At 40.1% G+C, this 14,226-nt stretch overlaps 1 protein-coding gene across 6 annotated transcripts in view; it reads right to left on the bottom strand.

Moving 5' to 3' along the window:
* DENND1A (DENN domain containing 1A) overlaps window positions 1-14,226 on the bottom strand; it is a 147,651-nt gene that overhangs the window by 105,252 nt on the left and 28,173 nt on the right. For all 6 annotated transcript variants that reach the window (XM_030961780.1, XM_030961781.1, XM_030961775.1 and 3 more), the window contains exon 3: window positions 12,257-12,300. In XM_030961780.1, coding sequence (XP_030817640.1) covers window positions 12,257-12,300 — 44 coding nt within the window. The remainder of the gene's footprint in view (window positions 1-12,256; window positions 12,301-14,226) is intronic.

The following is a 14,226-nucleotide window of genomic DNA, read 5'->3' as shown; positions in this document are numbered from 1 at the left end:
CTACTCCTCAGTTTGAAAGATAAACAATACCTACATCATTCATATGCACATGAATACCATTCACCCAACATTCTACCCAACCTCTATAGGTTATTACTTATGACCTAGAAAATCCTTCATTTCTTTATGATTTCAGACAAAACAAAACCTACAATTGCTCCATGTCAACATCTTATAATTTTTATTTTTTTTTAACCCAACATGAAGCACAGAGGAAGTATCAAGAGTCTGTTTTCTTGTTTTATTCCCTTATGGCTATTTTCCCAAAGAAAAACCTGCATAAATGCCTGTAAAGCAAGAGCCCCTAAAAAGAAGAGCAGAGCCCCCTAGCAATGCAGGCCAGGCAGCTGATCAACGCAAATTACCCGGGAGCTGCCGCCGGCATCTCCAGGGGACCACACGCCAGTTTTCTGGATCAATCCCCAAGTTTATATTTTCAGAAATCTTTTTACATGCAGTTTGATTTTTAACATTTTAATGAGCAAAAAGTGCATCTCCAGCAGCCAGTGAGCAGAGCTAAAGTGCAGGGCATGAACCGTGTCCCGGGGGAGGCGGCGCAGCCGCAGCACCGGGGGCTGCAGCTCAGGCACCACCTGGCTCCCCGTCCCAAGGCTCCAACTCTTTTCATAATCAAAACACTGCTGACATTAGAAACCCCACATGGCTTTTCTAAAATCCTTCCCAATCAATAAAGGCAGTACATAACTTATCGGAGACAACACAGAGCTCATTGATTAAGTTTGGTTTCAGTAGCAAAGTTTTCAAAATAAATGAGGCAGGAACACCGCACTCGGCCCTACTGTGGCACAGCCACCTCTGAAGGTGAGGCAGGCTCTGCAAGGCCTTCCTACACAGGCAGGGCAGACTTGGAAAGCCAGGCTGGGAAATACACACAATACATACCGGGCTCGTGTCCCAAACCATCTCCCTGTTGCAACCAAACAGTAAAGAAAGCTCAACAATGCTGAAAAATGTGCACATTCACTTGCGATTTTAATATGCAAGCTGTAGCTGAAGTCTTTTTTATTTTTAAACCCTTCACCGTATGCTCCCACTTCCAAATCAACAGAACAACTTCAGATTCTCTTAAATACAGTGGGTTGCTTCACTTCTGCTCAAATGAACATCACTAACAAATATCCCATGTGCAGCTGCAATTAAATAAAACTGCACTGCTAAATGATGTGCAAATGGCTGGGCTAGAGAAGGGTCTGCTGCAAAGTATCTGTCTAGAAAGATGCACGAGACACCAGAGATGCAAAGGAGAGCAAGAAGTGTGGGGAGAAGTGGGACAGAAAAGAAATTAGAATACCAGGAGATCTGTGGAAAATGCTGAACAATTAAGGTATGATACCCCCATAGGAATGGGAGTCAGAGCAGGGAAACAACACACCACACAAACCAATAGGCTGGGAGCCTGGAATGGAAAACCTGAGGGAAATCCAGATGATACTGGAAGGACCACCCAGAGCAGAGACTGGACCTTCAGCTGTGGATCCTGGAGGGGAGGTGGAAGGGAAGGAACCCAAACCCCCACAAGTATATGTTACAAGAGAACAGAGCATGGCCAGTGAGAGGAGTTTTCCATGGAGAAGAGATGACTCTATGATGAAAAGCGGGATTGCTGTTTTGTTTCCTTGCCCTTACACCTGAGGCAAAGAACAGTTGAGGCTGCTGCAAATGAAACACTACAGAGAGGGTGGAAACACTTCTCACCTTACCCAGCTTGAAAGGCCACCTGAACCCAGCAAACCAGCATGAAACACTCCCTCTGCCTGGAGGGACACCAGGAGACTTCCAAGAACATCAACAGACTGAGGAAGGATGGAGGAGAAACTGGAGAACAAGGAGGGCCCAGAGGAGAAATGCCCCCAGCCTGACGGGCTCAGGGTGTGTGAGCACAGGGAGCAGCATATCCCCACTTGGCCAGTGAGCAGCTACTGGGGACTTCACTGCTCCTCAGATGCAGCATCAAATTTGAACACTACAGAAATCCTAATATTGCATTAAAAAGTGCTAAGAGATTGACTGAAGCAAAATATTATCCAACTAAATTTAGGTTGTCCATTAACGTCTCCTATACCCACAGAATTGTAAACTACTCTTATATTTAATTAATCTATTTGGAAAATTTTAAGCTAATGATTAATTAAATGATCCAATGCTAGGGAATAATAGGTCTAAGAATTCAAAAAAGCAAACAATAACCTTAAACCCAAAATTTCTCTAAGTTCTAAAGGTTTTTCTGGTTTTGAGAAAACTGGTACAACACAGATTCTTTTTAAAAAATCATTGCTTGTTTAAAATATTTATGTCACATTTCATATTGCATTGATTTTGCAATAAAATCTTTTTATGCCTTATATCCTTACTGAGCATTACTGAATTTTGCAATGTACTAAATATTTTAATAAATTATTTTCATCAGTTCTTTAAAAGAATGTTCTGTGCCCAAAAAAAAATCTGGACATAATTTGCTTAAGAGAATGACTTTAAATTGCTTGAATTTAGTTTTATCTCTACTTTTCTAATTCTACTGGTATTCCAACACAACTTTATAGCACTAGATTATCCATTTGTTCTGTGTTCCAGAAATCCACCGCTCTCTCTGAGCAATTCTAAAGCCTGAATTAGGGGAGGGCTTTTCTCCCAAAGCCGCCTGTCCCTGTCTGAGGGTCAGCAGGGGAACAGGGCCATACAAAATAACATCATTTCATTGAAGGTAACTGACTGTTCTCAGGAAAACGCTGTTTTAAACAAACAAACAAAAAAACCCCAACATGCATATCCACAATCCTGGAAACAGGAAGAGCAGGAGATAAATAACATTTCCTAAGCATATTGAGGCCTGCTAGCATTTAAATATTTTAAACGTACAAAATATGTGCACAGATGGGCAACTTTTCTCCTTGCATTACTAAAAACATATTTCAAGATAAAGCTCAAAATCCCTGAATTTTTTAAACCTAATTGTGACTCTGTTTCTTAGAATTCACACCCCAAGGCCAAAGCTTTCCTGCCACCAGTCCTTCAAATCTGATTTGGACATTACACGGGAGGAGGCTCCAAGCCTCCCTGAGGTCTCGCTCCTTTTACAACACACGCAGAAGCAGCAGATAATGGGCCTGTGCTGAATTCCGGGCTCTGCTCAGCTCCTCCTGGGACACAGGCCTAGCAGATGTGATAAAAACTGTGTCAGAGAAGTAGCTCTAGTTTTTGCCTTAATGACAACTTCAACCTCTCAACTCATAGAACAAAAGAACAGGAACGACTATTACTTTTCTCCAGTAGAAAAAAAAATCTGAAAGTAAAGCTGAACTAAATATTTAAGCAGTTTTTCAAAGAGATCTCCTCAACAAATGTCTTTAAAATCCCTTCAGTAAAAGCAGAGATTTAGTTTCATTCTAAGAGAAATAGATTTTAGCTAAAAAAAAAAAAAATCTACAGCTACTGTTGTGCTGTTGAATAATTGTTCCAGTCTTAAATCACAAATAATTGAAAAATTATACTAACAGGCATAAAAAAAACAGGTCCAATTATGTGCATAAACAGTGATCAATTGGCAAAGGTAAGAAGTGTCAATAGCAGAGAGCTGGAACGCTGATTCAATTAATTGTATTTTAAACATTTAATTACTAAAACCGAGGAATATTTTCACTTGCAGATTTAGCAGAAAGGAGCTGAGAATTATTAGCTGTGAAAAGATAATCATATCCTGCTCAGCCCATAAGTTGCACAGGTACACTGCACCAAAACCAAAGCTTTATATCTACCCTTGGGTTAGCATTTGTTAAATATTATAATTCTGGCTTAAGATGAGTGGCCTTTTCAGCCTTCGTCTCCATCGGTCTATTCAGCTCCGAGCACATACCCACTTAATCAGCAATCATTGTTCTCTGAGGCAGGACTTTGTTGTCAAGACAAGCACTGAAACCTTTAAAATATTTCAGAACTGGCGTAAGAAAAAAGTGATCTTTGTCAAACAAGGACAAATTTATGCAAATCTTTTATAAACATTCACAAACATTTATTTAGCTTTTGAAATGTTGGCCTCATTTGAGAGCATGAAAATGAGGGGGAAGTAGGAAGATGCAAAGGACAGCTTAGAGGCTGGCACACTACATAAATATTCAGAAGGAAGATTATAGGATTCATGTTAGGCTGTCTTAGGTTTCTCCAAAGTCCACATAGAATACCAAAGAACAAAACTAACGAGAAGTAGAGCAGATGTTAGACAATGCAGCAGCCCTCTTTTCCACACTCACTTGGCTATACTTCGATGCTTTCATTTTTTCATTCAATATGGTCAGGTCATTCAAGGATTCTCCTATAGACTCTGTATTGTGGCTACAGCGCTATAAGCTGGACCTCTGTCAGCTTTCCAAAAGTTCCTGATGAAAAGGCATTATGCAAATTGTACCTCTCTTACTCTCTTTTCAGGAAAAAAAGCCTGCAGTATGCAGTCATTGGAGTATTGGAAGTCCCAGCCTTCATTTCTGTATGGTTGTGTTTGCCTTAGGGCCATGCTGCTTGTTTTGACAGTGGATCCCCCCAGATAGTTGGGATTAGTCGAGCTTGTTTAGATAAACTTGAAATCAAGGCCTTCTCTAGGTAGACAGCTAGATGTAGCTACTGAGTTTCCAGCTGCCTTCTGCTTTCATCCCAAAACAACTGCAGATTCACAGCAGAGATCACAGCCACAGGCTATGTCACATACATAAGTACGAAATTAAAGGCTGCTAAAAGAAGCCTTTGTAAGTCTTAGTGCTAAAATAAGGAATCTGTACTGCATAGTTTAAACAAATTATTGAAGAAGCACCAATAAAGGTCTGCAGCAGAGAGTTAACAAGATGTGTGTGAAAGAAATGCTCTGTTTACATAACTGGGCAGGATCAGGCTTTGCTAATCACCACTGCCCCATCCACTGTGCAGCCTCCCCAAAATACAGGCAAGGAAATACCTGGAAGCACAGTCTGCTACAGCACCCAAAAAAGAGCTCTGTTCATCAAATACCAACTTTATCATCACAGGAGAGTATTGTGGCAGCACTGTTCCTGTTCCAGTATGACTGAACATCATACACACAACCAGATTTCATCTTTGCTATAGTCAGATAATGCAAGCCACAGGAGGTCGTTCTCACAAATATAATATGTTATAAGAGAAGGGCCAGAGCTCCAAACCGAAATTAAAACCTAAAATCAAACCCGCCCATGTAACTACATTACACCTTTACAAATCTGCACTGTAGTTCAGTCCCAACAGGAGATTCATTTTTCATAAGGTAGGAAAAAACCCACAAACAATTTTGTCTTCTTAAAAGACTGCAATCTCTTCTAGCTGGGTGCAAATTTTCATATACACTTCTGCCACATCCAGGCACAACAGATGGGAAACTGAATTAAAGGAAAAATTAATCCCTAGGATGTTATCAACAAACAACCCAAAAAAAAAAAAGGAAAAAGAGAAAGAGAAAAAACAAATAAACAACTTAGTTGAACAAATATTAAATATCATTAAAAATCAACTCCCATCTCTTGCTCAAGAAAAAGGATGTGCAGAAACTTGCAATGTTGGAACACTTTAAAGCCAAGAGCAGAATTTTGTGTCTAAGAGGACAAGGTAAGGAGTCACCAACCTCTGCCTCTGTGCACAGGAAGCCTCTGGAATCACATTTTTGCCATTTCCATATTAGAGAAATTCTTCCATCTCCCACTGCAAAACTAAGTAATTTCACTGAAAAGGTCTTTTGTAGAAACTCAAAGCATTAAAAACTGTGAGAGATGAACATTAGACTTCAATTTCTTCCTGCACTGGTTACCAAAGAGAATCCTGAATTCCCTTTGTCATTTCATACCATAATTCCCCATCTGCAACACCCTCAGCAGAAATGAGCTCTGGACTGGGAATCCAAACCAACAACTGAGCTCATTCCTGAGTCCTGAGGAAACCAGAACCACCAGTGCCAGTGGACTTAGAAGAAAACCGAACAACATTTTGAGAGCTGTTACCTGAAAATGAAATCTGCCTGCTAAGGATGCAGCTGTCCCAGCCCCTGGCTTCACCTCCTCACAGGTGTCCAAGTGCTGGGCCCAAGATGCTCCTCCCTGCTGAGGAATGGGTTTGAAGCTGCCACTAACAAAGTGGTTAACACCTCCCTCACCCAGGTAGTATCTGCCTGCTGCAGAGAGGAAGTGTAACAAAACTGAACAATCATCCCAAAGGGGGCAACAGCTGACTAACTTTGAAACTTCCCAAGGCCCTGTTTCTCAGGCTCGTGTTCCCATCACACCAGTCTGAGAATTCCCTAAAGAACAAAGACTAAAATCATGAGTATGATGAGGACACTCTTGCCCACAGGCCAAGAAGAACTTCTCTAACGTATTTTGCAGAGATGAGATGGAGTCAGTGATCACTTCAGACAACTGAAGGTTATAAGAGGATAAAGCTTTTTAAATTTATCAGCATTTCTACAACTTTCAGATTTTCAAATACAAGAATATGTTAGGGAGAATTGTGGTCAAAACTTGAGAGCTATAAAAACATTCTTTAGCCCTGGAAAGTGGCTTTTACTTCAAGAAAGGAGGGCTGATATGACCAAACAGAATCTGAAGTATTTCAAGTGCAAAGCAAAGAACTTTGGACTTCCCTGGTTTAGCAAGGGTCATGTCCAGCTTGTCCCTGTGACATGCCACCAGTTCCATGCTGCTGTCCAGACACAGGTGAAGGATGGAGTGTGTGAATACCAATGAGTGTCATCTACCATCACCAACAAACCCTCCTCTGCAAGGGACAGCACTCCCCACTTGTTGTCCATGCAAACACCACCAGCAGCCAGAGCAAGGAAGGGTTTTACATGCAGAGAGATGAGCTGGCTGTACCTCAACCTGCCCAAACCCCCACTGGCAGGACCTTGACTGTATTTCATATTTTTCTTAAAACAAAGCTGCTTTCTACATATTACAAGTCTCTAAAGAATAATTTTGAAATAGTTTATGAATCAATCAATAGCACCAGTATAAACCTGAATGGTTCAGGAGCCTGGTACAAGACAACTTCCAGAACTATTTTGCTACTGACTGCCTCACCAAACCCAAGTAGAATAATACTGCTGAAACATCTCTCATTTTAAAGAAACCCAGGTTTACCTGCAGTGAATATTTTATACCTTTATCAATAAATTTAAACCAAAGTGATAATGATTACTCACTCTAGGCCTGATCCCACAACCTTTACTCACACAAGCAGTCCCACAGGATTTTAATATCACCACCTCAACGAATAAGGGTTTGCAGGACAGGCTTTAAATTATTCATATATTCACAGATTTTTAAGACCAGAAGGGATCATTATGATCATTTAGTCTGACCTCTTGTATAACAAAGGCCATATGATTGTAGCCAGTAATATTTGCACTCGCTGAATCATCTGTAGTAAAATCAAATTGTGTTTAGCAAACTTCCAATATCTATTCAAATTTTTCACTAAAGAGAACTGAGATGGTTTAGAAAGTGGCTTGGCCATACTTCCTCACAGTTGAACCCAATTATTCCTCTATTTCTATTCAGAATTCTTCTGACTTCTGGACACTGGCTTTTGGTGTGGTTTTCACAGACAGACTCCAGAGTCCAACACTACCTCAGGTACTGTCAGGCCAAAATCAAGTAACCTCCTGAGCTCCTTCAAAACATTAATTGCCAGTTAATTACTATTTGCTTTCTGCACTTTTACCACTCCTGCCCTGCACCATGACTTCTGAGACAGATATCATAAGTGAAAAGACATTCAATTAATGCTATCAATGATGCACAAACAGGAAACCAAACATTTCCATCTCAGCTCTTACCCAGATAGGATCATGTGCAGCAGCTACTTCAACCACAGGCTTAAAGACAAAAACCACCAGAATCACTTTTCTACATTTTTTAAATTACTAACTGCTCAGCCTTCCCCACCCAACTTCATCTGCTCCTGAAAGGACAACTCTTTTTCTAAATTACTCTAAAGACAGGTTTTGTCATACCGTGTATGCAACCTGTAAGGTAAAAAGTTTATCCTCAGATGATGTGCAATTCAGAAATATGCAATTGGATTATAATCATCCCTGTTCAAGCAGCTCGGGCCCTTAGTGCACACAGACTTTCCAAGACAGGGGGTTTATGCTCCATTAGTGGCCAGCACTGTGCAATGACTCTCCAATCACACAACTCTCAATGACACAAAGAAAGTGCTTTTTATTTTTCCCTGTGTGCAATGTTTGCACAATGCTCATAGACTCTGTACAAGAAAGACCATTAGTTTCTATATAAAGACTGCCATAAAGTTTTATAGTTTATCTATAAATGTATAAAGATTGTTGGTCTCGTTATAAACTCAGTTTCAATGCCAGTGGAAAGAAAAATTACCAGCAGAATAGAAGCAGCAATCTGCATAAGTACCAGCTTGCAAGCACACATACCTCAGTCATTCCTGGAGTAATTAACTGAACATACAATAGTTCATCAAATTACAGACAAGCCATCATACCACTGAGAGCAGCTCACAAACAGCAACCATCACAACAGCATTTCTCCTTTCCTTTTCAGATGAGCTATAAAGATTTAAAGTCAGCAACCAAATGATGCACTACTCGAAATAAAGAAGTATTTTAAAATGTACTGCATTTTCCAAGGTTGTGTAATTCCGCCTACACCTTCCATTGATCGTTTTACTACTTTCTATTTCTATATATTTATACAACAACTTTTTGCTGTATTGTTTCTGATAGAAGTTTGTATCTTTGCTGCATTTTCTTGTCTTTAAATTAACCCAGGAGAGCTGTTCAACTTGGGATCAATCTTCAAAACAGTGGCCAACCAAAATTCATGTGGTGACCTGCCATGGATGGTATTTACAACATCCCAACAGCACAGGATTCCACCTAAAACCATTAACTTCATTACTAACTTTTTATTAGGAAGCCAAACCAGAAAATACAGTGATAGAGAAGATTTTTCTGGTTTTTGAAAGGATACTCCTATCTACAGTGACTGCATTTTATAAAGAAAAACTAAGAATTCTCATCTGGTTTAAATTCTGAGGTCATGCTGAAAATCCAGCACTAGAAAACTGTTGCTTATAATACCAACAATTACTGATTTCATGCTAGGTAAAACCACAAACACATACATACACATTTTGTTCTTAAAAACTATTATGAAACAGTCCTACAAGTTAAAACAGTCTCATATTTTAAAATGTATCTTAAGACTATTCCAGTGTCCCTCCTGTCATTCAAAAAAGCCCCATTTTACCCATTTCAAGAGGCCTGGAGCAATCATTAGCATTTTCTCCCCTCAGTAAGGCTCCTCAGTTACCTTGTCTATGACATTTTCTATAAAATATTCCCTTATACAGTTATTTAACAGATTTAAACCGTAGATGTCATTGTGGTCTGAACATGTCAAAGACAACTTGAGGGGAAAAAATCAGGACATGCAGAATTCACTTTGTCAGTAATTACAATCAAAATTCCTGCAATGTGGCTGGCCTGCTCATTACTTCCTGACTTTGTATCAAACCCCTTATTTACATTTCAGATTACATTCTTCATGAAACAGTAAGATCTATCAGAGCTGAGAGGACTGAAATAATGAGGGAGAAATATTTTAATAAAACGTGTTGGGTCTGCATTACTTCCGTGTCAGAAAGAAAGGTTTCTTCTGTAGCCATGGATCATTTATTCTGTCTCTAAATGAGAAGCAAAAGATGAAACTGATGAACTTTTACTGCCCATTTGTCTTTAGCAGACAATTAAGACAGAAGATCAAAATGGATTATCATACCACGCAGACAACTGGCCCAACAGTAATACATCTCCGGGACCACAGATTTGTAACTCTCTTTTATCCCTCCCCTTTCTTCTTACTCCTTTTTCCTCTCTAAAGGCAATGCTGGCTTTGTGGCTCAAGGGGAGCCAAAAGGCTGGTCATCATTATTCAGTCACAGATGTCAATCTAACCTCCCTTTTTTCTCAGTTTCTAAAGCAGTGAGGCACAATAATTTGTGACAGATTCTTTTACTGTAAGGTACAAAGAACACACAGAATAAAACATCTAGCAGCAGCGAGGGTCTCTGATCAGATGTGCTGGTACATGGGAAATACAGTGTATGTAAAAACAAGCACTGAGAGTTTAGATGAATAAAAAAAAACTTGAGGTGTTTTTCCTTTTTTTTTTCTTACTAGTAAGTGCTTTACCTTGTGTTGATTTAACTCAAATATTCCTTCTGGATTAAATCATAAATGTTTGATTGCTAGAAACAATTTTTGCCTGCACTAACATGCAGATCATCTCTCTCCTTTGCATACAGAATATACACAGAAAAATCAAGGGGTTTCCACCACGGATTTTCATCTGCAGTGACTTGGCACTTCCACTTTTTTTTTTCTTCCAAAGAATAATAAACCAGAAGTTTTAAGAAATAAACCTAACTTGACTGATTTACAACTTCTGTATTTTCAGAGCTCTAAATCAATAAGGACAAACATGGATGTAGCTCTTCCTCTCTGGCTTACTTGAATGTTCACAAGTAAGTGATTTTTCAAATCTAAATCTGTCAGCTCTGGACATGTTCTCCTCTTTAAGAACATCGAGCTACCAGGATCAGAAAATATTTCTTCCGTGCATCAACAGGAAAAACATCTTTGAAATCTACTCAGATTTGAGAAGCTCAGCCTCATTTCTTTTGCTTTCCCTGTAAGTTTGCATGTGCAAAATATCTGACAAAGTAAAACCCCACCCCAAAACCACACAAACACAGCTCTGTGTTTTCAGGGGGTCTGACATCAGCGATTGGAAATTCTGACTAGAACTGGGTGAACATCATACGAATTTTTATGAGCCTCTGGCTCCTCTGAGTTTCATTCAGTCTTGCATATTCATAGCAATACAACACAAGTCTAACCATTTCCAGCAGAAGAAAGGGGATTGCTAGGAATTTTATAAAGTCAATTGTATGACAAGGCTCTCCTGTAACACCTTGATCCTGGACACAAGTGACTGTCCCAGCTCTGAAGGACCATCCATTCACTCGTGATTAACCTGAGACACAGCACTGCTGAAAAGCAGCGAGTCCTCATGGAAATCCAAACTCAGAGAGCTGTTTATTAACATCCTACAGACCTACACTGGCAATAAGGATGCAGTCCTCCAAAAGCTTTAGTTCCATGCTATACTCCATGTGTACAGCAAGCCCTAACAATGAACTACAGTGAAAAGCAGTCAGGTAGTTCAATAGGTGCTTTGAAAAAAATACTATTACTACAAAACCACCCAGAAGGCCTTGTCAAGGTCCCACTGCACACAGTGATTACAGCCAAATATGAAACCATTAGTCTTGGCTGTGGTGAGCCGTCACAGCTAACAATTTGTTAAATGCTTCAGTCTAAATGCCACAAAATTTCATGTTGTGTGAAAACATAATTAGAGGGAAAGGATCTGAGCTAATATACCTGTGCTGACCCTAACCTGGTATCACCCAATATCAGAGACTCACTGAGACCAAATTCATTGTTCTATTAGCCAGCTCCACCATGGCAGAGCTTCAGCACTTCCCAGGGCTGGAGGTGCAGGAGCTCACCCACGGCAGCAGCCCAGGGCTGAGCCTGGCACCAGCACGGGACACGCAGAGCAGTCCCTGCCCGAGCCCAGGCCACTCCCCATGGCACGGGCAAGGACAAGGCAATCTGGAGGTGTTAATTCCCCAGTCAGCTAGAGACCCTGTGAAAAATTCCTAATTCAATCTGTGTTTAAGCCAAATGATAAATCCCTGTGTGTTCTACACGCACATTTGGGCTTTTCTACCATCTTTTTGAAGCAGACTAGAGACTGCATGATCAGGCAAGAATTTTAAAAATGTGCTGTAGTGCCAGGTGCCCAGTTAAACACAGCTATAAACCTCAGACAATGCAGAGAGCTCTGCCAAATGAACTGCGGCTCTGGCACCTAAAGGCAAAAAGTGAAATTTATTAATCAATTTTCCTTCTTGCTCTCATGTTCGCTTGTAAAAATGAGATTGTAAACCAATCTTATGAGATCCAAATTCTTCCGTTTTCTGCTTTATGTGTAAAAATGTTTTTATCCTTCTGCTTCTAATTACAGCTTCTTTTTCTTTCTAAGAATGCATTTATCTCTTTCAGTAAAAAGAGCAGCAATAATATGTTGAACAACCCTGAAATAAATTTTGTCATGTAAAAAATTAATTACGCATTCCAAACCTGGTCACTGTAGCCCTCTGGGAATTGCCTCCGCACCTCAGGATCTGTAAATAATTGACAGATAATATTAATTGGCTTTGGATTAGTGAGCAAGCAGAGAATCACACATTAATATTTGATCAGAAGATGATAGCAACCCTGGCAGGGGATCCAAGGAGGGCAGCTGAGGCTGCTGTGCTGATAAGAGCAGGGAAGGACTTTTCAAGGCTCTCCCTTTACCCTCCTCCAGACAGAAAAAAACTGTACATAAAACACACGCAAAACACATGAAACCAAAAATGTCTGTGTATACACACACACACATATATATAGATATATATATATAAATATAAATTACTTTTTAAAAGAAGCCCTGGTGCTAGATTGAACTTCAGGCTGGTACTTGGGCTACATCTTTCCAGCTGCAATTTGCCACCTGGGCTTATCTCCAGGAAATGGTTACCCAACGTACCTCATTTTGGTTAAAATCAGATAGCCAGTTTTGCCACCTCCAGGCACTCTGTTAATTTATCTCCATAGACAGTTTTCAGTGATACCAGTTTACAAATCCCTCAAAACTACTTTATACTTATGTTAAGGTATGCTCCCTGAAAACCCAAAAATATTTATCCAGAATTTGAAAGAGGCAATTAACACAGCTCTGGAACCTTTCTCATCAGGAAAACAAGTGTGAACACTTCAGAGTAGCAAGCATTCAAGACTGATGCAATGTCCTTACTCCTCTGGCTGTCAGAATAAATAATACGGTAGTATTCCCTGAGAAGTTATCTTAAATTTAATTAGAGATGTTCATAAACAACAGAATATCACGATTGAAATTATTTATATGACACCTATTCAAAACAGATCTCTTCAAAGCCATCCATTTTTCAAAGGAATACATCGGAGAAGGCCACATTCCATTCTACAAAGATAATTTTTTAATTACAAACACCAAACCATGTAACAATCAGGCAAGAGTTCAAAATCAAGTTCAATGCATGAACAAACGAACAGCACCGTGGCATCATCGCCCTTCAGTGCCAGGCTGGGTTTGGTGCTGCAGACACGGCCCCAGGCTGGGGCACACCCAGCTCAGCAGTGAGGGGTGGCACGGGTGGCACAGACACCTCCCCTGCTGTCCCACAGGTGCCAGCCCGGAGTCCCCAAAGCAGCGTTCCCTCGAGTGAGGAGCTGGGCCATGGTGGCTCTGCTGCCAGCAGGTGCAAACTCCTTCTCAAGGTGTACTCTGTTCACATGAGAAATCCAGCGGCCTGGGCCTTTATAAACTTTCCAGCTTTACATTTTCCAGACAATCAGATGCTTGGTTTGAACATTTCATTGTGATATATATACAATATATCAAACTGTACATGCACATATCAGCAAACCATTCTACATTACCACAGCAAACCAGAAACAGAGAGCAAGGCATCTCCTTTTAAAACCTTACTTTGAAAGTTCTTCAGCCTACACACAGGTTAAGTGAGCAAAGTGTCCAAACACACAAAAAGATGTGACCAGCTGTGCTGGCATGGGCCCCTCTGCACACAGTTAGCAATTAACAGGACAGTACAGCTTCACACTTCAGCACAGCAAGTACAGCACCAGTGGTGCAAGAAACTATGCCACACCTATTAAGATGCATATTTTTAAATTAATTAATGGAGGGCAAGATTTCAGAATTCCACCAAAAAACCACCCAAATCAATGAAAGAAACAAATTTGTAATGCTGCAGACATCTGTTATGGTGTCTGAACATGAAACCTACATTTCCCCCCTCCTTCTATTGATCCATTGCTCTCAAACTTAATATAAATATATATACACATACTGCCACACACATTTGATCATTTACCATTATCTTAGGGAAATGAGGAACTCAATTTGACATCAATCCAAAGTGTGTTTGCTCTAAACACATTTGTCCATAGATGGCAACCCACATTCTCATTCTTGAAAAATGCAACAAAATAGATTAGTCATACAA

This window comes from Camarhynchus parvulus, chromosome 17 (genome assembly GCF_901933205.1).
Source record: "Camarhynchus parvulus chromosome 17, STF_HiC, whole genome shotgun sequence".
NCBI lineage: Eukaryota > Metazoa > Chordata > Aves > Passeriformes > Thraupidae > Camarhynchus > Camarhynchus parvulus.
Note: the sequence above shows the minus strand (reverse complement) of the source record. Positions and strands in the feature narration are given on the sequence as shown.